This window comes from Ammospiza caudacuta, chromosome Z, assembly GCF_027887145.1.
Source record: "Ammospiza caudacuta isolate bAmmCau1 chromosome Z, bAmmCau1.pri, whole genome shotgun sequence".
Taxonomy (NCBI): domain Eukaryota; kingdom Metazoa; phylum Chordata; class Aves; order Passeriformes; family Passerellidae; genus Ammospiza; species Ammospiza caudacuta.
This window is the reverse complement of record NC_080632.1, coordinates 36,827,876-36,851,308: the sequence shown is the minus strand read 5'-3', so window position 1 is coordinate 36,851,308 and position 23,433 is coordinate 36,827,876. Positions and strand designations below refer to the sequence as shown.

At 37.7% G+C, this 23,433-nt stretch overlaps 1 protein-coding gene across 1 annotated transcript in view; it reads left to right on the top strand.

The window, feature by feature from the left end:
- The window catches only part of CCDC171 (coiled-coil domain containing 171), a 150,446-nt gene that overhangs the window by 9,313 nt on the left and 117,700 nt on the right, over nucleotides 1-23,433 (top strand). Inside the window, exons 4-7 of the mRNA XM_058823984.1 lie at nucleotides 954-1,135; nucleotides 6,013-6,159; nucleotides 16,591-16,683; nucleotides 18,007-18,167. Of these exons, the coding sequence (XP_058679967.1) occupies nucleotides 954-1,135; nucleotides 6,013-6,159; nucleotides 16,591-16,683; nucleotides 18,007-18,167 (583 nt within the window). The remainder of the gene's footprint in view (nucleotides 1-953; nucleotides 1,136-6,012; nucleotides 6,160-16,590; nucleotides 16,684-18,006; nucleotides 18,168-23,433) is intronic.

The window sequence follows — 23,433 nt, the reverse complement described above, 5'->3', positions numbered from 1 at the left end:
CCTTCAATGTTTGCTCCAGATTTTTTTCTGCTGTTATTTTTCAGGGTTGATTTTCTGCCATCTGGCAGTCCTTTTCTGTCATTGTGTCCACTGATTCTCTGTGTCATCTTAATGTGCTCTCTTCATTTCATTCTTTTCTGACTAGGAAGAAATGTCAGAAAACTGGGATGGATTTGAAATAAAATCCTGTTGCAAAGTGGTGATGACTTAAATGCCAATGCAGCTAGTTGTATTCAGTAAAATAAAAAGCTGTTGTAAAATATTTTCTCCTATAAAGGCTATGAAGGTTATGCTTACAGGTTATGAGATTTCCATGGCATTTAAGCTTTCACTGAAGTGTGTATACAATGTTCCCCATCTCAAGTCATTTATGGGCTGAAGATTTAGATGTCTTGAGGAGCAGTAAGCAAACCTACCTTAGGTTTATCTACAGTATCTTTCATGGAACAGGTGCCTATCTTTACTGTCATTTAAGCTGAGCTCCAATTTAATTTATACAGACTAATACCTATATAAAAAATGAAATATTATTTCAGATTATTTGCGAGATTATTTGGAAATAATCTGGCAAAATATAGAAATCTGAAAATAAGTCTTCCATTCTATAAAGATGTAATTTCATGGAATCACAGAATATGCTGATTTGGAAGGGATCTACAAAGAATTATCTCAGGTTTTTGTCCTTTTCTAATAGAAAAAAGTGTTTTAATTTTTAAAATCTGTCAAATATTCCTATATTCTTGTGGGAAAGATGTGATAGAACACAAAATTTGCTGGTTTCTTCTTAGAGAAGTTGGTGCTCTCCAGTGCTGGAGAGTTAATGTTGCAGTGTTCCACTGGGTATTAAAATACACAGAAGAACTGATGATAATTATGTGTTTGGGTTTTATTTCTGGATATGTTTTGCCATGCTGCTTCTACCTTTATTCTTTCTCTTTTTCTGTAAACAATAGTAATCAATGAAAACCTTCAGCAGAAAGTGACAGAGACTGAGGAAACATTTCACAATGCTCAACAGAAGTGGGAAGAAGAACAGCAGAGACTTGCGAAGGCGAAGGATGATATCAGCAGAATTTATAACAATGAATATGTATTCCTTCTTAAAGAAAGAAATGAAGTAGAAACTATTTTACTGGTATGGTGTATTAATAGTTGGAAAGTTGCATTAGATAATGGCTGGAACTTTTTTGGTGTGAAGTGTGTAGTGGATTGAGGTCTTTCTAATGTAGGAAAACATCCCACAAGTAGCTAAATGCTGCGCAGTATTTCTGAAGAACATAGCCTTATTAAGTTACACTTGGCATGTCACAGTCTTTCTTGCTTTAAAGAAATGTGTTACGGCTGATTTTGATGGTAAACGCCAAAATGAAGTTACCAGTGCACAGTCCATTTGCACCATCATGATATTTGATACTGAGTCAGTGAAATCAGGATGCCTAACACCCCTGATTCAATTTCCCTGTTACTTCCCCCAGTATGACATCCAATAGCCTGTGAATATGAAAACAGTTTGTATAATATGAAGGCCACATACTTTGAGGGAACCTGAACAGTGATGATGGGATTTCAAGCTGTGCATTGTATGTTATTCACTTCATACCACATAAGAAAAGTAAGCATTTGTTGGAAGTTGGAAATTCTGCCATTTGGTTAGGTAAAAATCAGCTAATAATAAGAGATGGCATTATAATCTGTTCTACAGTGTGGGATTTTGTTATTTACTAAATAATTTCATCGTATTTCATGATTTATGCTGATATTTATATATCCTTTGGCTGTTAAATGTGTAAAAAGTAATAAAAATACAAACTTATTTTTACACCTTTTTTAGACAGTCAAGTGATTCAAAACTGAAATATGTTTAGAAGAAATCATGTAGCATTATGGTGTGGAAGTGCTTAGTGAACATACCTAACTTTTGTTTGCTTCACAGGGACACAAGCAATTACACCACTGTACTTCAATTATACTTTTGTCTTTTTAAATTACAAGTTACATATGTTGTATCTTACCCATGTAAAAATACGACGTGATGAAAAACCAGAATGTATTCAGCTGTAGTTATTCTTCATAAAAAGAGGTGTATGCAGAGACTTTGTTAAGGCTGATAGACATTTGAATTGCAAATTCAAATTTGAATTGCAAAAATGTATGCAGAGAACAGATTGCTGCTACAAGATAAACTTTTGAATATATTTCCTTCCTTTTAGTCCCTTCTAAGATGTGACAGACTTGTCTCAATTGGAATGGGCATTGCTCAAGCAGTAGAAAATTTTCTGGTTACTTTCTTTCCAGCTGGTCAGCTCCAAGCCTGGGACAGTACCAGTCTTCCTAAATGATGCTAAATTTACTTGGCAGCTTGATAGCCAAATTCTAACAGCAGACCTACCTGTTAGGATGCTGTTGCTCAGGTTCTATATGGCATCTGTAGAAGCAGCTCGCAAAACAAAACAGGGCAGAGACACCCCCTGAATTACGTATATTTCAGAAGTACTGTATACTGATCCTTCAGCTGCTTGAAGGCAAGGTCTGGAAGGAGTGGTGCACTAATGACACCCAGGCAGTGTGTGGATGAATAGTGTTTCTATGCATGGACTGCAAAAGGAGTTGCATTGTGCTGTTTATCCTAATGATAAGAGATCTGATGGTGGAAAAGGACCCCACTGATTTGAATTTTCTCTGAATGAAGGATAAAAAGGAAATTCCCTTATCCTCTCAATAATATTGTCAGTATGTTGAACAGTACTTTAAGAGATTAATTGGGAGAACTGTAAAGGTATAGTTAAAAAAAAAGAAGAGAAAGAGAAGGTTTCAGAGTAGAATATGTGAACTCATTGACAGGTGATACCCTAAGATCCTTCTCAAACCAACAGAAACATGAATCAGTTTTCATTCAAAGTCAATGCTTGAAAAACTAAGGCTAGGTTTAGGCTATGAGGAAACTTACTCTTAGACACAGTTTTCTTATTAAGTTGCCTGGTAAAGCACACTAAGAGTGGTGCTTTGGCTCTGTGTTCTGGCTAACAGTAGACTGACTTAAGTTGAGGAGCGTTTGGAAGGGACTTTTCATCTCTTGTATATAGAGTTTAGAAGTGTTTATTCAGTGCATTCAATACTGTATGAAAATAATGATGTTTTAAGAAGTATACTGTACTCTTAGAAGTGATGTTTATCCTCAGATGAAAAGGAACAGTGGGTTTCTCAGGTCATTGTATTCCTTGTCAATGTGTGTGGATTCAGAAGTGGAAGGTGATTTGTAGAAGCAGTGGTTTGGTTGGAAGATTGTACTGAGCCTATATAATTGTTCTCTCCTAAAGTATGTGATTCATAACTAGATGTCAACTACCAGTGTTGCTTTGAATAGCAAAATTTTTGGATTTAGTTCAATTGCAAATAGTTCCATTTTTCTGCTTTGTTTTTGTAGTGTTCCCTTGCCCGTTACCCTAGTTATAGTTACATATAGTTGTAAAATTCCTGGAAATAAAGCATACATACATGAATGTTAAATCTGGACTTGACTATCTTAGTTGTTGTTTGAAATCTTAACTGACTTAACTTGGCAGATAAATATCAGATGGGTCTAGGTTTGTAAACTAAAGCTTCAAATGTGTTCCAATCTTTAGTGTTGTGTATTTACAGTCCTGTTTTAAATAATTTGTAATTATTTTGAGTTATGAGATGAAAGCTACATAAAGTGGTCTTGATATGTATGAAGAAGTAAGATTCTAAACCTGGATGGCAAATCCTGGTTCTAAACCTGCACTTTGTGAACTACAAGTCTGAACTTAGCTATGAAAATGCTCAGGTAGGCGTAGAAATGAAGTCAATTTAATCTACTAAAATGTGTCTCTATGATATGGAGTTAAAGTAATCCTCTCTGCTTTCTAAGAGAGGAAGTTTTGTATTGTGCTATATTGAGTGTGCTTAGCCTTGTGTTTGGTACATGGAAAAGATGTTGGAGTTCAGTAGTAAGTGCAATAGCATCATCTTGTGGTGAGTCATAATATAGTATTCCTTCACAGAAGCACTCGGTTTTTCCTTGTACTGTTTGTGAAATTCTGTTGTTTATACACAGTCTAAACCAACCGACCAGCCATGTTTTTGATAAGGAGATATGTATAGTGAGTGTGTGAGTGACACACAGATACACATGTATGTATAAAGGTGTTTGTTTTTTCACATGGTGAAGTAGGCTTCCTTCTGAACCTTCCAAGTGTGGGTAACTGCTGGAACAGGCTGATACAGTTACATTGTGTCTGAAAAGTTCAGAGGCTTCAAGATTTTGAAGTCATGTTGACTTGTTTAACAAGCTTGATGTACTGTTGGTGTCAGTTTTTTGAAGTCTTGACATAGTTCTGTTAATATGTGGAAGATAAATCTGAAGAGAAATATTTCTATATTTTTCCAATATAGAGAAGATGATAGTTGTGAATTTGAGTAAAAGTATTTGGTTTTTTTTTGCATGCTGATGGGAAGAAACCTCTCCATTGTCTTGGTATTACAGGAAAAGTTAGAAGATTACCTTAAATTTATTCCATATGCAGGTAGACTGTTTTTGAAATATTTTGATTCTGTTTTTGAAGTGTTTTGATTTAATGAGGTTCCTGTTTTTTAATTCACTTGTTTCACAAGCATGCTCCTTTTTATCTTTTCAGAGAATGCCAAAAAATCATGCCATAGTGCCTCCACATGAAAAAAAGTGAAAATTAATTAATTTTTTCAGTTACTAGTCAGTGATAATGGAGTGGCACTAGGTGTAAATAAGAGAGTCATGAATCCCTTGGTGTCATATTTAAGAGGCCAAAACTTTCTACCTTCAGTCATGAAGAACTTCTAAAATTTGTTTTAAACTTTGGAAAAGACTCATATTTCTTTGATCTTCATGTATAAACATGGTTCTGTCAAATTTCAATCTTCCGAAGAATTGTTCTTTATTAATAATTCATTTTCTTTTCCTTCTCCTCCCTGCTCTGCAGATGCCTTATGATTAGTAATTTTCAGGAACAAGACTATGTGATGTAAGAGTAATAGCAGAATTTGTAGACCAACTGGCTTATTTTCACAAAATGTCTCTTGCCATGATAAATGATAGGAATAAATGAACAGGAGGACTTATGATAATCTTTCTGTGTTTTGTACAGAAAGTAATTGGCTTTCAAAAGGTCTTCCAGCTAAGTCACTGGATTTGTAACTTGTTTCTGATGCTAGTTATGGAAAAGCTTACTCCTGTCCACTAGACCAAAGCTATTCTTTTTCAAGGCCTCTGGAATCCCCAGCTTAAATATGCACTAGGCTACTGGGGGCTCATTATTTGGCTACTTTATTCCGTGTCTGGTGTAGTATGAATGAGGATTTTGTAATAGTGGCTCCACAGACCTGCTGAGTCCAATGGTGTTAGTAATTACACCAACCTGTATCTTGGTTCAACTTCCAAAAGCAGAAATTGGCGGGGGGGCAGCTTTGTTATTTTATCTTTCCAAGAAATTCATAGTTCATGTAACTAATTTTATAATTCAGTTTCTGAGAAAAGTCCTCAGAATAGTAGAAATTAAGAATATTTCTTCTATGGGAGTAACTTCCAACATATGTCTCATTACTTTATTTGAAGTTCTAACAGTTAGAATAACAACAAACTTCTAAATAAAATTTCTGTCATTTCATCAAATGCACTTAACTGTTTCCCTCTCCACCACTGCCACTGAGTTGCAAGAGAGAACAGATTGGAGGAGCAGCCTTGTACTTTAGAGAAAAATTTCCTGTGGAGAATTGGCTCTGATTTTAGTATTACTGCAGAAGGTCATGTTTGTAGTGAGTTGTGAGCCAACATATGTTATCTGGTGGTGAATGAAGAACGTCTCTTGTTGGGTAAATGCTTGACATGTGCCAATGTGTTAGATTTTATTAACCTGTTCTGATGCACTCTTTCCTGTTTTGATCCTTCTATTTTATTTTAGCAAAAGTAACTCTTAATGCCTTTTCTTAATATCTTTTAACTCTTAATATCTTTTCTAGGAGCTGAATAATGAACTACAAAATATGCGCAAGAAATTAAAAGATGTGGAGGTGGAACACAGTGGCTGTAATGAGGTGCTGAGATGCCAGGCCAATGAACTTAAATGCAGCACTGAACGAGAGAAGAGACTTTTAAAAGAACTTGAAGTAAGGTTTTTTGACTATTGCTATTAGTCTCAACAAGCCCTGTCACTGAGCAATTTCATTTTTGAGGGATGAAACCTTCCAGTTAGACTGGAATTCTGTGTACTTGATAAACAAAATATTGAACATCTGTTTTGCAGAAATGGCTGAACAGGTGAATGCCCTTTTGTCATAGGAAAGGGCTTATATAAGTGTGAAAAAAAGGCTAGCTTTACTTCAGGAAATTTGAAGTCTTAATTTGTCTATCTTCTTATATATTTTGGTTTAATGGATTTCTGATGGAGAATCTACTGGACCTGCAAAAATTGTCAGATGATGTGCTAGGTGAGGGAGTAGGATATTGGAAGATCACAATGGTCTTACAGTAGCCTCCTCCTAGAGTTAGTTACTAGAGTTAGTTACTGCACATTTAGTTTTCCTCTCTGTTGAGTGACACCCATGGTTGAGAAGTCTCCAGTCTTTGGAGAATATTATCTTGTAAATAGGCTCTTTACACTAACCAGCTAGTTTCCTCCTAAGTTTCAATATTTTATTTGTCAACTGATAGGTTTTGTAGTAGTTATGTTATATGTTTGTACAGTCTGGACCAAGACTTTCTTCCTAGAATATTTGTTATTGCAGAAAATCATATTGAGTGGACAATTCTTTATCCTGATGTATGTTTTCTACCAAAGGCATCTTTAAATATTTTCTGCAATGAATTTAAAAGAACTGTCACTTCTTAAATATTGAACCCTTAAAGGAACAAGTAACACAGTTTTCAGCTGTGTTTTTTCTTCTGTTGTTTTTCTCTTAAAGGTAAAAGAAATGTTTTAAGTGTTGATTTTTAGGTAGGTAGAGTCCTGCATTAAAGCTTAAGCACAAAAGAAAATTCCTACAGGGAAGATCAAAGCTTATCAACTAAAAACACTGACTTATTGACCAACAAGGTAGACCTTTGTGCCCTCAAAGAATTCTACAGGAAATCTATTGTCATGTATTTTGAGCTGCACTTATTGGCCTAAGTGGAATTGCCTTCAGTTGGAATGTGTTGCATACTGTGAAGTTCCAATAGCCCTTTTAAAAAAGCATCAAGTTTTACTTCCCTGTACTTGAGTAAGGACTCTTCTTATGACCTCATGGCTTTTTGTATACTAACAGAAAAGTCATGAGCTTAAAGGAGGAGGAGAAAGGCAGCAAATAATTTATCTTTTTAAATACTTTGATTGAACTATACCCTAATGATGGTCTTATTAGGGAAATGCTACCCTCTAATCATAATCAGAAAAAATTTTTTTTTTCTTTTCGCTTCTAAATTTTGTATTACTATTTTAACTTTCTGAATATCTTAATATTGTAAGAAGACATATTCAGTCTGCAGAAAAATGAGTCTTCTGTTACTTATTGATAAGGATAGCTATTTAAGCAGTGATTAAGGGAAAGTATATGATGAAACCTCTTGCATTTAAAAGTTAAAGAAAATTAACACAAGTCTTTGAATCAAAAAAAGCCAAATAGGTTAGACTTCAATACATATCTTGTTGGCAGCTTGCATCTCACTCTACCATCTTAGAAGTAAATTATATATATGTAATTAATTATCTGAAAGGGCCTACAGTAACCTTGTAGATGGTGATTCTACCACTTTCCTCAGCAACCTCCTCCTATGCTTTGCAACCCTTGCCATAAGGAATTTTTTCCTCATATCCAATCTAAACTTCCACTGGTACAAGTTGAGGCCATTTCCTCTCATTCTGTCACTTGTTACTTGTGAAAAGAGACTGACTCCCACCTGGCTACAGCCTCCTTTCAGGCAGTTGTAGAGAGTGATAAGGTCACCCCTGAGCCTCCTTTTCTACAGGCTAAACAACCCCAGCTCTGTCAGTCACTCCTCATAGGACTTGTGTTGTAGAACCTTCACCAGGGTTGTTGCCCTGCTTTGCACATGCTCCAGCACCTCAATGTCCTCCCTGAACTGAGAGTCCCAGGACTGAACACAGGATTGGAGGTGTGGCCTCACCAGCACTGAGTACAGGGGGTCAATCCCTGCCCTGCTCCTGCTGGCCATACTTGCTGGCACAGGCCAGGATGCCATTGGCCTTCTTGGCCCCCTGGGCACAGCTGGCTCATGTTCAGCCATTGTCACCATCACCCTCCGGCCCTTTTCTGCTGAGCCACTTTCCTGTCACTCTGCCCCAGCCTGTGGCACTCCTTGGGGTTGTTGTGGCCAAAGAGGAGAACTCAGCACTTGGCCCTGTGGAATGTCATGGTGCTGGTCTTGGCCCATCTCTCCAGCCACTCCAGCTCCCTCTGCAGAGCCTTCCCACCCTACAGCAGATGGATACTCCAACCCTGCTTGGTGTCATTTGCAAGTGCAAGTGCATTCAATGCCCTCAGGCAGATCACCAATAAAGACAGTAAACAAGACCGGGCCCAGTGCTGAGCCCCTGGGGAACCTCACTGGTGCCACCTGGACGTACCTCCATTCCCACCAGTCTCTGGGCTTGGCCATCCACCCTGCTCTTTACCTGGCAAACAGTGTACCCGTTCACACCATAAGCAGCAAGTTTCTCCAGGAGTATGCTTTGGGAAATGGTGTCAAAGCCTTTCTTAAAGACTAGATGTATAAAATGTACAACTTCCTTCCTCCACTAAGTGAATCATGATATCAGTAGCCAAGCTGAATTTCCATTCAGATATAGAAGTCTTAAAGTAGTATGCCCCAGACAGAATGGTCTACATTTTTTTCATGAAGTAGATCTGTATTTTTTAAATCTCTCTTAATAGAATTTTTAGCTTATAGATTGAAGTTGGTAGATATCGGATACATATCTTCACTTTCCATGCTGAGTACCTCATGTTAATGATCATTTGGTTAGCAAATATGCACTTAATTTCTTGATTACAAGAAGAAACTTCTTAAGGTGATTGTGTGAGGAGTAGTGTACTTCAACTTAAACCCCAATCTTAAAATATTTTATTATATGCTTCTTCTTGAAAAGCAGTGGAGATGAACATTTTCTGGAATTCACAAATCTGTTCTTTTGCTACCCTCTGCTGGACATGAGGGAGAAATCCATGGGAAAATACTTGTATTTTGGTAAAGGAAGGAAATGTTAAATTTAAATTTTCTTTTTTTAGTACAATGACACTTCTAGGAAGAATTATATCTAACAGACTGTTATAAAGAAACGAATGTGCAAAAAGCCTGCCTGCCCCCAATTTTGGTGGCTTTTTTTTCATTCCTTTTTTTCTTAAAATATTAGTTTGGTTTTATCCTTCAGTGATTACTCTGATTGTGGTCAAAAAGAGGTATTTCCTGGTTTCCAGCGTTAGAAATTGAGAGAAAGAATAATGGCAAGTTTCTGTGGACTTTTCTGTTGAAAGAGAACTGTTGCTACACTATCTGACCTACTAGCTTTCCAGTTTGCAGTGATACCAATGTGCTGCATAGATTGATTTGGAGTGCTTCTGAAGTAGAAAACACACTGTGCCAGAAAAATTGAGATTGAGAACCTCAGATGTCATTCTGCCTCTTTAGCCTGAGAATTCAGTAGCCAGTTAAATTAATGATCTATTTCTATTGAACTCATCAAGATAATACTATTTATGATTATCAGTTTTCCAGAACCAGTGTCTTTTATTTTAACCTTTAGCTCAATTGCCTATAAGGATTCTTGGGAAATACTTGAAAAAGACAAGAAAATTTGTCATATAAAATTAATGTTTCTTATGATGTATTCAGCCAAAAAGATGGGTGGAAAATGGTTTTGCAATGAGAATGTGGACTTTACCACAAGAAACAAAATTATTAGTTTACACATTTCAAACTCTTTGCCTTGTTCCTATAAATGTAATGATTTTCTGTTATTTTTTAATGTGTTTGAGGCTGCCAACTCTTAGCAAGCTGAAGTTCAAGGTCTCTCAAATTTTTAAGTCTTTCTTATGAGGCTTGAAAAATGTTCCATAACTTGATCTGTTTAATTTCTGAGACTGAGTGTATTGTCATATTTCTGAGATTTCTAATTTTCATTTAAAGACTATTTCCATAGCTTTCACATTGCCTTTTTTGCTTCCCTTGCCTTCACTATGTATATTGACATGCAGTGCTAAACATGTATGCTTGTATTAGCTTGGTAATGCTGCTATGATGCAAGGAGGACTAGGGGAATGGTTAATATCTGTGTTTGTTTGAAGTATATGTATGTGCAATACTTGAAGGCTCTGGGCTTATTTCTCACTCTCTCTGTGTTAGTGAAATATGAAATTTAGATCTCAGCCAAAACCAGCTTACCCCTCCTTAATCTTCTGCTTTCTAGAGTGTCCACAATGCATAACTGTCATCCAGAAATTCTAGGTGCTGTGACTGTCATATATTTGTTACTACATGCTTAGTATGTAGTACACTTATGTGTGTGTATATATATATATATGTATATATTCAAAGAGATATACTTTCTCTAGATAAAATATATAGTACCATATATATTATATAATATATATAATACCAACTTAGTGGATTCTAAGCATCACAGATTTTGTAATGGGAACTCTCTGGTCTCTCCGAAGTTATATTTCTTGTGTGACAATCTCACTGACATAATGATTTATGCAAAGCATTTGACAGTGTCCCATACTCCTTTGTCTTGTACAACATCCTTGTCTCTAACATGGTGAGACATGGATTTGATGACTGCAACACTTGGTACATAAGGAATTGGCTGGATAACTCTCAAAGGGTTGTGGTTGATGGCTTGATATCCAAGTGGAAAGCAGTCATCAGTCAGGGATTGGTATTGGAACCAGTGCTTTTTAACATCTTTTTCAGTGATATGGACAGTGGGATCAAGTGCACCCACAGCAAGTTTGCTGACAACATCGAGCTGTGTGGGGCAGTTTACACACTGGAAGGCAGGGGTGCCATTCAGGGAGTCCTTGACTGGCTTGAGAGATGGATCTCTGCAAACTTTGAAGTTCACCAAGGCCAAGTATAGGGTCCTGCACCTGCCCCAGGGAAATCCCAAGTACACATACAGACTGAACAGAGAATAGAGTGAGAGTCCTGTGGGGAAAGACATGGGGAATTCTGGTGGGGATGAGAGGCTGCTCAGGACCCAGCAATGTGTACTTGCAGCCCAGAGACATCTGCATTCTGGGCTGCATCCAAAGCAGCGTGGCCAGCAGGGTCAGGGAAGGGATTCTGCCCCTCTGCTCTGCTCTGGCGAGACCCCACCTGCAGGGCTGCATCCAGCACTAGGGTCCCAATGTAAGAGGCACATAGACCTGTTAGAGTGAGTCCATAGGAGGGAGAGCCACAAAGATGGTTAGGGGACTGGAGCGCCTGTCCTGTAAAGACTTACTGAGAGAGTTGGGACTGTTCAGCCTGGAGGAGAGGAGAGAAGGCTCTGGGCACAACATATAGCAGCCTGCCAGTACCAAAAGGTGCCAAAAGCTAGAGAAAGATCTTTTACAAGGTTATGTAGTGATAGAACAAGGGGGAATGGCTTTAAACTGAGAGTAGGTTTAGATTAGCTATTACAAAGAATTCCCCTACTATGAGGGTGATGACGCACTGGAACTGGTTGCCTGTAGACATTATAAATGCCCCATCCCTGGCAGGGTTCAAAGCCAGGTTGGATGGGACTTTGAGTGAGATGGCAGTGGAAGATGATCTTTAGTGTTCTTTTGCACACAAACTAGTTTATGATTCTATGCTAATGGACTTCATCTCAGAGAGGAGCTTCTTCATAATCTTCTGTGTCCTTATATTAATGAAGTCCAGTTTGGAGACTGCTTAGTTTTATCTTACTTTCAGATCAAACTTGTTTCAACAGTGTTTTATGTAGTCCTCATGAGGAGTTAGAACAAGTCACATAAGTCTTTTGTCTATGTGCTTGTGTAGAGTAACAGTGTTATTTCATGTAAACTCTTTACTTAATCTACTGGGCATGGAAGTGCATTTCAGATAGCTTCTCCAGCTGCAACTCCGTAGCAGATCAGAATGGACTTGGACTTTATCCAAAGGCAGCCAAACTGTATCATTTAGTTGTCCTAGTTGGTTTTACCCTTTCTTTAACCTGAAATCAAGCACGTGGCTTATCTTGTACCTCCCATACCAGTGTAATTGTTTATCCAGTGTCATGCAAGTCAAGCATGCCTACTCTGTCACACATATTTCTCTAGACTTTAAGTACAGGAAATATGTACTTAATAAGTGAGGATTATCCACATTGTCACGCTGAAAGAACATTTACTTCAGTGGTTAAGAATTGTTAGTATTTAAGTAACTTTATAGTTACTAAAGATTGTTTATTTTCTGGACAGGAGATGGCTCCACCTTACCATGATCAAGCGGTATCAGTGTTTCTAACGCTAGGTGGAAGTGGTCAGCACATCTCCCATAGAAGTATTTAGACCCCCTGGTTTGAGCTTTGAGCTGTAGGGAAATGCTTTTAAGTAGGAAAAAGATCTGAGTCTGAATATGGAAACAAATAAACAGAATGGTTGAATGGTGATCCAAGTATGAGGTATATGTGTGTCCTCTTCACTTAAAAATGTCTTGGCTGACCATTTCACATAGTGATTGAACCTAAACCTTCTGTAAGTGTAAGTATCCTGATAAATAAATCTTGCAGAGGGGTTTAAAAGCAAGCAGAAAAGAGAAAAATTATTTCCATTACTGCATCTAAGCTTAGTAAGTGTTGCAAATGTATCTTTGTCTATCCCCCTCCCACTCCCCCACTGTTTGCTTAAAAGGGTATTTTTTGTAAATGTGGATGTTGAACAGCAAATGTCTTGAACAAGGTGTCATGTAGGATACTAAATTAAGGCTTTCAGTTTGGAGTACACCAATACTCACAAATATTGTAGCACTTCAAGCAAGTGTGAGGGACAAAAAAGTGGAAGCCACAAAGGACGATTTGGAAAATGGTGTTGCAAACTGTAAGCTTAAAGAAAATGTCTCCACATTAGCATTGATGTGTCACACATATGCAGTGTGACACTGAAAAAAGTGACTGAACCTCAAGAGATTTAACATAAAGCATGTTCTTTGCCCACAAGTTTGAATGCTGGCATTGAATTTTTCTTAGTCACTTTTTTTCCTCCAAAGTCCAAATTCTCTCTGTGCTATCATGGAAACCAATCCCAGCTTTGTTCTTTGTGATAGATCAGTAGTGCAGTCATAGACTCTCACAATTAACAGACAAATATAATGTATATAGGTTAAGAAAAGTTTTACAGATTTATAGTTACTATGGCAAACAGCTGACCTCTAATCAGGATTTGAGGAAGTAAACTCCACCACTGGACAGCAAAGAAGGAGTCAGCGGACATTTTGGGAGAGGCAAAAGGGTTAAAAGGTGAAACCTCCATTGTGTTGGCAAGCACATGTTGGGAAAAATCCTTTGCTTCCAGCACCATAATATTTTCTCTATTCAGTCTTGTGTTGTATTTTTGATAAGGTTTAGTAAACTTCTCTAAATTTATGAAAAGTGTGTAACTATTTCTTATGTTAAGGCTGAAATCAATCAGCTTGAATATCTAAGGAAACTTCAGAAATTCCGTGAGTTTGTGGCTGCTATCTTAAATAAGATGTCTGCCTTCATATATCTTGTTAGGTACACATGAAAGTAACAAGTGACTGAATCTTTTTCAATAACCAATGTTTTCTTTGTTGGATGAGCAAGCACTTTGTAATCAGTCGAGAACTCACTTTGTGGTCCATCTTTGAGATGGATTTGGTCCTGATAAGAATCTTTCCATGTTACACCAGTATGTATTCCCATTTGACTCCCAGACAAGCCTATGATCTGGATATCTGTTGCCTGAAAGCTTACTCTAGATGGTTTTCACACAGCTTCTTTTTTGTAAGGCATTGTGTAAAATTTTCAGACATGTGATTCAGTAAGGATACTGATTCTCACCTTTAATGTGATTTGAAGAAGTTTGCCTGTCTAATGGGTTTCTGATGTCAGTGACCTTCTGTTTGTCAGACAGGAAAACAAAACTCCTTCCCGTTTCTCTTTTTGGAACTTTTATCATGGTTTTACAGGTTAGCCTCACCCCTGACATTTTTCTTCTACTCACAGAATGTGTAATAGATTGTTCTCACTAGTGGAGTATGCAGCTTCTCACTGTGAAGGGAAGTGCATATAGGTATCAGCAGACCCTGTTTGAACCTTTATCAGCAAAATAGAATAGATTTTCTATATGGCATTTTGTTGCAGCTGTGTTCTTCCCAACTGAGTCTTCAGACACAGCTTTGAATACAGGTGCAAGTTCTGTGGCTTATGTGCAGTTTGATAGACTGAAATACCAAGGTTCTTTTCCTTACAGCAAATCTGAATTTCTTTCTATTAATAATTCTGTATTGATTAGCCATGCTTAAGCAGTAGTGTCTGGTTTAATGACTTTCATGAAGTATGGGTTTTTTTTCTGACTAATTTCTCAATTGTTTGCTGGCATCTGATTTGGTTTAAATTTGCTAGGGCTATGGTGAGCCATAAGCTTTAGAAAGGTAGTCATAGAGCAGAGGAAAAAGAATATTCAGGTGATGTTTGGAAGACTATAAAGGGTCTTAATCCAGCTATTTGTGGCAGTCACAGTCACAGAATGGGTACGGTGGGAAGCGACCACGGGGGGGTCATCTGGTCCAACCTCCCTGTTCAGCCAGGATCATCCTAGAGCGCATGGCACAGGTTTGTGTCCAGACAGTTCTTGAATGTCTTCAGTGAGGGAGACTCCATAATCTCTCTGTTCAATCTGTTCCAGTGCTTGGTCATTGCACAGTAAAAAAGTTCTTCCTCATGTTCAGGTGGAGCTTCCTGTGTGTCAGTTTGTGCCCATTGCTTTTTGTCCTGTCCCTTGGCACCGCTGAGCAGAGCCTGGACCCATCCACTGGCACCCTCCCTTCAGATACTCACAGACACTGATGAGGTCCCCTCTCAGCCATCTCTGCTCGAGGCTGAGCAGGCCCAGCTCCCTCAGCCTTTCCTCCCAGGAGAGATGTTCCTGTCCTCCCATCATCTTTGTGACCTCCACTGGACCAGCTCCAGCAGCTTTGTGTCTCTCTGGTCCTGAGGAGCCAGAACTGGACACAGCACTCCAGTTGTGTCACCAGGGCTGAGTAGAGGGGCAGGATCACCTCCCTGACCTGCTGCCACTGCTCTTCCCAATGCACCCCAGGACACCATTGCCCTTCCTGGCCACCAGGACACACTGCTGGCTCACGGACAGCTTGCTGTCCACCAGGAACCCCAGGCCCTTCTCCTCAGAGCTGCTTCCCAGCAGATCAGCTCCCAGCCTGTGCTGGTGCCCGGGGTTCTTCCTCCCCAGGTGCAGGACCCTGCATTTGCCTTTGCTGAATTTCGGGCAGTTCTTCTGTGCCCCTCTCTCCACCCTCTGAAGGGCAGCAGGGCCCTCTGGGGTATCGGCCGCTGCTCCCAGCTCTGTGTCATCAGTGAACCCTCTGAGGGGGCACCTGCCCCTTCACCCAAGGCACTGATGGGGAAGTTAAACAATACCAGGCCCACTCTTGAATCTGGGGGGTCTCCACTTGTGAAAGGCCTTCAACCAGACCCTGTGCCACTCATAGCAACCCTCTGGGATCTGATGTTCAGACAGTTCTCAGTTCACTTGTCAGTTCACCTTCATCCAGGCCCCACTTCCTAGTTCGTCCACAGGATGTTGAAGACAGTGTAGAAAGCCCTGCTGAAGTCCAGGTAAACAGTACCTGTTACTTTTCCCTCATCCATCCAGGTAGTTGTCCCATTATAGAAGGCGATCAGATTGCCTAAGCATGATTTCCCTTTGGTGAATCCATGCTGACTACTCTGATCACTTTCTTGTTCTCCATGTTGATAGGGATGGTGTCCAGAAGGAGGCACTCCATCACTTTTCCAGGGATTGAGGTGAGGCCTGACTGGCCAGTAGTCCCCTGGGTCCTTCTTACCCTTTTTGAAGACATTCTTAATTATGAGAATAATCTTAGCAGTATGAAAATATAGTAGCAGTGTTTGTGATTTTTTAAAATTAAGTATGTTAAGCAGATAAATTTTTGAAGAATCTTCTCTGTCCCATGTGTCATTTATGAAATTGTAGATGTTCTATTGATACCTCAATGTATTTCAGGACATACAGAGTTATGTTGCCACAAGTGAGCAAATAGTGGGGCAATTGGTTTATTTGCTTTCTTACCCTAGTTGATTATAGAAAATGCAGCACTAACATAATACTACATCAATTTACTAAACTAAATAGAAAATATTAATTTAATAATCCATAAATGTAGAAAATGTTGTTATATGTGTTTCTTGCTATGAATTGTCACAGTTCCAAAGAAATTCAGATGTATCAGGTTGAAGTACAGAGTCACAATATGCTTAATGAGTTGAATAAACCTGGTGTCATATTATCTTCTCTCTGAACTTAAATATCCTCAAAATGTACTTCTAGGCCGCTGCAGTGAAAGCAAAGAAACTGGAAGAAGACATTGAAGCAGAGAGAGCAGCACATTTAGCATCCAATTTCACTTCAGAGATAATTCAGGTAAACTTTTGTTAAATATTTCATAGAAGTTTATAGTAAAACAGTTGAGGAAGTTGTGAAATAACTAATATCCAAAAATATGAAGAGCACTTGCTCCAGTGAAAAACCTAAGTAGATTTATTACAATAAGTGTCAAAATAAATTTTTTATATATATATATTTATAATGAGGACAAAATAGAAAAGTATCTGCTTTTCAGGGAACTTTGAACTTATTAGAATAAATAATAAAATAAGATGTCATATTTGTAATTTTGAGAATTCCCACCAGTATTTAAACAGTTAGGGAAAAGGAAATGTTTCATAATAGTTAAGCACTATACTACTGGTTAAATATGCTGCCCTGTATCTTCTGAATGGCTTCTTAGAGCAATTTGGAGACACAGTGCATGCATCCAACTTATCTACAAGTGAGAGAATAATGCATCCTGAAACTGCTGTTTCAAACACAGTTTCTCAGAGTACATTCAAGCTCCAAAATTATCATACTTGCAGTTACCAGTAAAGTTTGATTATATGAATAAATCTAGTGTATATACTTGAACATTAATTTTTTTCTATCTGTATCACACAGAGTTATATTCAATAAAAAACTATGGTTTAGTAAAAAAGAGTTTGGAAAAAAACTACATGGTGATTTCTTAGTAATATCATAATAGCTAACAAACTTACTGGACTTCTGAAAAACTAAGCAAAGAAGAAGGGAATTTGGTATCTTTTCCCCCCTATTTTCTGAATAACAAAAATAAGCATTGCCATTCTTCAGTCAGACTTATTTTCTTATTTTCATGATCTTCTGTATGTACAGGCCGTTTAATTTTAAAAGTGATAATTTAACTAGAAAAGATTTAGTTTGCCTAATTTCCTCAATATTTCTGCAACATACAAAGGAACTGAGAGGATAACATTCCTTAAACTTAGAGGCTTGGGTTTTATGGATGAATAACTGATAAAGACTTTTTCCGTGTTTATGTACACGAACAAGCTAGAATTATGCTTTGTTCTGAGAGAAAGTATGGCCTTTATTGCTGGTCCCACTCTTCATGAGTCTATTTAAAAACTAGAATTTCCCTGGAAAGCTTCCGTATTGATAAGAACTGAAAATGTTCAGACACCTCCAAATGAGAACAGGACGTACTTTTCATTGTCATATCTATTTGGCTCTGGTTTGAGTTTTATGTATTCTTACATTTTTACATGTGTTCAGTGATTTTTACATGTGTATATGCTTTTATACTGAATTATTACAATATACTCTACTGTAAAGCAGATCATGTAAGTATTTCCTAACTTGCTTTAATTGCTTTTTTATCCCTTGGTGTAGTTAAGAATTCGAGAACTTGAAGAAGCTGTGCGTGTGGAAAAGGACAGACGAGAAGAAGCTCTTTCAGATTTAGAAATGATGAAGAAAGAGTTCAAAGGGTTAGAATATGCATATGAGAGAGAAAAACAAAATGCCCAGGAGAACTTGGAAAAACTCAATATGTAAGTTTCCGTCTAAATTCATTGTAAAATGGCAGTTGACAGCTGGATTACCACTTACAGCTTACATTTATATACTTTTCAGTCAGTATAAAACAATTAAATCTGATGCAATTTCCCAAACCAACCTGAAGTTCAGAACCTGGTGTTCCATTAATAACATTAATATCACGTCCATATCAGTAACCGTATGGGTGGATAAAGAAAATAACTGATCTGTTACCATTATTTGCCAAAGGAAAAATGTTGGAAATTATAGTTATGGCAGGGTCCTGTCTCCTGTGTACTTGGGAGGAGTGTAGGAAAGCACACATGGCAGGGGTAGAACAGATTTTTTGCTTCTATATATACTTACATTATGATGAAAATATTATTTTTTACTTCAGTGAGCTAGATCAATCTTTAAGACTCCTGTTGAGAAGTTGTGTATCATTTATAGTGGTGGATCTTCATTTTCAGCTTTTGAATGATTGTGGAAAGTGTTGACTATCTAATGAAAATAGAAGAGTGGATGAAGTGTATGAGAGCAGATAAAATTACCTGAAATTCCTTTCCTGCTCAGCACAGTATACTGTATCTGTGGTAACAGATCTTTTTTGGAAGAAAGATTTTGCTCTATTTCCTGGGCAGATATAGGATACACTGTACTGAGTCTTGTTCCTTAGCTGAATAAAGTTGTTATTGGGGTGAGAAAATATCAGGAGGAAGAGTGGTGCTGGAAGACAAACTTGAAGTTCATGAAATAACTTGGAGTACATGAAATAAAGGATAGTAGTTTGTGAAATTTAGGGAAAGAGGGGCTTTAGAAGACATGAAGTGGGTGGCACACAGTGAGGTTGTGGGGAGAGAGAGGTAGTTGAAAAAGACAGTTTTCATCTCTTAGTTTAGGATTATGGGGGTCTGTACATAAAAGTATTTGTGTACAGACTTGCTCATACACACAATAGAGAAAAAAAGAAAATACTAAAAAGGGAAAAAAGGAAACTGGTTTCCATACAAAAAAGGACTTTTGTGGCCCAAGTGTTCCTATATTTATGCTTACAGAGATGTTTTTAGTTTCAAACAGAGTTGAAATTTGTGCTTTATTATCAACAACTTAGAGCTCTTTGTTTAAAAACAGTTCAAAAGAGGCACATTTAGGTAAACCAGAGTCACATTAAAAAGTGAAAACTTTTTTCTCACAGAAAAAGATATAACTTTGATGATAAAAATTTGTGAAAAACATTATGATAGTAATCTAAAATTATTCTTCAGGAAGACTGCAGTCTTCACAGCTGTGAAACTGAGTAAGTATATTTCAAGATGCTCTATCGTTCTAAAATGACATCAGCTAATTAAAGTGTAATCTCATCCTGCCTGGTTGTTTTTGCTGTGAGCATTTTTGCTCTGTCAGTAAATACATGACACTAAACTGATACAAAGTTCTTTGCCTTTCTGTGAAATGGAGAAGGCCTGAACCATTGATTTGACATTTTATTCCCTTTTTATCGTTCTGCTTTAAAAAACTTCTTTGTTTGCAAACCAGCCTTTTTTTGAGGAATGGTTGTTGGACCAGTAGTTTTGCAGAACACAAGCTACTTTGTACCATCTGAACTTTTCTTGTATGTAACCTTTTATTCTTACAGAGCATATGGACTATGGTTCTTTTTTTTTTCCAATCTTGGTTTGGTTTTCTTAGTTTTTAATTTGGTGTAGCGGGTTTTTTATTTTTGCTCTGGTTGGTTCCCATTAGTGGTCCAGAAGATATGGAAAAATTAATGTTACAAAAATTTTCTTGAAGTGGTGTTGAAACACTTGCAGTGTTTGTTCTTGAACCATTTATTCACTTGTCCCAAGACCTAATATTCCAAAGTTTGTCTTTGTATTGATGTTAGACCAGAAGAATTAATCATCCTTGATGAAATGTGGGGCTTTTTAGTTTGGTTTTTTGAGTAATGCTTGTTAAGCCATTGCAGTTTTTGGTCTAGAAAAAAACTATCCTGTCTTGTCAACATGCCTGCCATAACGTGGCTTCCTGTAAGGAGTCAGGGAGCTTTTATTATAGATGTGTACTGGGAACCAATAGATGTTAATAAAATATTAGCTAATTAGCGGGATTTTTAATGTAACTTAAACATCTGTTTAGGTATTTTCCAAATCATTATAATTTCACATGTTTTACTACAAGATCTGTTTTTAAATTTTTGGATTAGTAAATTTGGTTAAAAACATGAACTTCTGTAAGTAGTAGTTTTCCAGTTAAATCCCTAAGAATCTCTTAAAGATATTTTTCTGAATTAGATTATTTGGACCAACATAACAATAATGGTTAGGTGTTGAATTGTATTGTGCATTCAGTAATGTTTTGTTCCTTGTGAGAATATTGCCTCTAGATGTATGAAGATATTGCTTTGAGCATTGAAGGGATATGAGTTTAGGGTATTTTTGATCCATAAAAGTTACATCTTTGAAAAATGTTATCATCAAAAAAGAAAAAAAAAGTTTTTTTTAGAGAGTATATTTCTTTGTTTGGAATTACTGTATAGGCAATACCTATATTTTTGCACTTAAGACTATGAAATACAGTTTTACAGATGTGGTACCATTTGCCTTAAGAATTTCAATAGTAGTGCTTACAGAGAAGTAAATTGAGTTGCTAAAGTGCAAGATGAACCTTAAGAAGCCTTCCCTTCTTGCTCTGAACTGGACAATTATGTTCAGTGTTTCTTTTTCAGGAGGGAAATTTGCCCTATCCTTGGCATTTTTTGGGGATAAAACAGAATTTATGCCTGAGGCATCTGTTCTGTGTGTTAATTGAATAAATGTCGTCTAATATCCAAAAAGTAGTTTTCACTGCTTGCAATCATGTGTTGATTCAGGCAGTTACTTCTAGCAGCTTCTGCTAGCTGAGTTTTTTGAAAGCAAATTGTGTTCTGTGATTTCAGAGAATGCACACCTTTCCATGAAAATTAAGACAGTTAAAACACAGGTAAAATAGTTGTTGGTTTTGTAAAGACAAGTTGAAGAACCATGAACAGGCTATCCTCACAATTTTGTTAGTCCAGACATCAAAATTTCCAGACCTCTATTAAGATAAGTAGCGATGGTCAAGCTTTTTCTGCGGTGGACATCAGTCTACTCAGTTCCCTTGAGGTAATTACATGGGGTGAGCCAGTACTGCCTCATCTGTTTCCTGTCCCCTTTTTATTCTTTGAAGCATACAAGTGTCAGTAACATTGCTGAAAATCAGTGATTGCTTTCACCAGACACCTTCTGAGAGAATACAACAGCCTTTGATCTACTTACCTTTGAAGGGTCTGGTCTTCGGACTTCAGACAATGTCAGGAGCTTGGCTTTTTTTTTTAAGACATAGTTTGGCATCCAAACATATTTTCTCTTTTTCTGGAGGACTTGCATGAGTTTTTCTTTAAGCCTTAGCCAAATGAAGATCTTGGAGACTTTCATTTGTTGTGCTAGAACACTTGTATGTGTTTTTGGCTGGACTTGATGTAGGTAAATAACGCAAAAGTTGGAAGCTATAAAATGCTGTAAGAATTTGTTTTCTCAGAAAAAAATGTAGTTATAATAACTGAAACCAAGCAAATGGGCTTTTCTGGGTTGCATAATTTATTAATTAGCTCTGAACTCAGTAGCACTATGTAAATTGGAAGCAACATGGGATTTTGGTCTCTGTGTGAATTTACTTTTCTTGAAGAGTGAGAACATGACATGGAATAATTTGGAACTGCTTTTGCTGTGTTTCCGAAAGCTGTGAGAGTAGAAGCTACTTTGGGGGACTGAAATAGGCAGATTTTGAAGAATAAGAAGTAAACATCTGCAGCTACAGCAAAAAATCAGCCAGGCTGATGCAGAAGCACATAGGTATTTGGTGGACTGCTGAAGCAGTCCTTCAGCTAAAAAGATACATTAATCTTTAACAAATAAATTAAAGTCAGAAAGTGACAATATTGATTCAAAAGCTTCAAAAATGCTTTCAAAAAGAACTTTCAGCGCTTTGCACTGCTTTCAGTTCTTGGGAGACAGGACTGCTCGGAGAAAAAGAGATGATGTTTCTACTGGATGTTTCTACTGTTGAGAGCTACATCAAATAATAGTTCAGATTGAAAGGAATTGCAGGTGATCAATAATCCGACCTGCTGCTCAAACTATATATAAGCTGTGAGATCAGGTTCTTCAGTTAGGTCTTGAAAACGTGGAGAATGGAGATGGCACAATCTCTCTGGGAACCTTTTCCATACAGTTGGAAAACATATCTCCTTGTTTGAACTTCTCTGGATTCAGTACTTGTCTTGTAGACAAGCACTGCTGTGAAGTGATCGTCTGCATTTCCTTGCTAACCTCCTTTTAGATACTGGGAGTATCTGTTGTACACTGTGGAGTTATCTCTTCTCCAGCTTGAATACACCAAGTTTCCTCAGTTCTTATGTGTATTTCTGCTGCTGACCATGGTGGTGACCATTCCCTTAAGCCCACCCCAACTTTTCTCCTATGTTGTAAGGGGTGCATGTAGTTAAAAGTGATCATTATCCTAGATGTGTGATAATGGCTGCCAAATACAAGGCGATCAATCACTTCCCTTGATCTGGCTATGCTGCTATTAATACAGCCCAGGATGCTGTTAGCTCTCTCTGCTCCTGTGCTGTGCTGCTGATTAGTGGCTGTTGGTCATGGTTACCAGGTTCTTGTTAGCATACCTTCTATCCAGCCAATTACAACTACACCACTTCAGGGTGGCCTTCTTTCCTAAATTTTGGTCTTTGCACATGTCATTGTTGAATGTCAGAAGGTTAATTCTGGCCTGTTCTTTCTCCATGACTAGACAATGGCAGCACTTCAGTTGAGTGTATCAATTGTACTGTGTCATGATCTACCCACACCCAGTTCACTGTTCACTGCAGGTATTGTAAGACTGCACTCTTGGCTTACTCCAGGTGGTGGTTGAAGCTGTTAAACAGGTCTTAGACCGACCTCTACAGTATTACAGCCATTCCAGCTACTACCATCTGGGCTTTTTCCCAATCACCTTTGTCTCTTTCATGACCCCAGAAAAGAAAATTGTCCTAGAAGGAATTGCTTTGTAACCTTCCAGGGCTGAAATGAAGCTCAGTGGTTTATAGTTCCTTGTCTTCTCCTTTTTACTTTTGCCAAATATAAGTGTGACATTTGCCTTTCTTCATTTGCCAAGGACCTCCCCCAATCTTTGTGACCTTTCATGATGATAATGAGCAATGTCATTCTGAGTTTAGCCAGCTTTATCAAAATCTTTGAA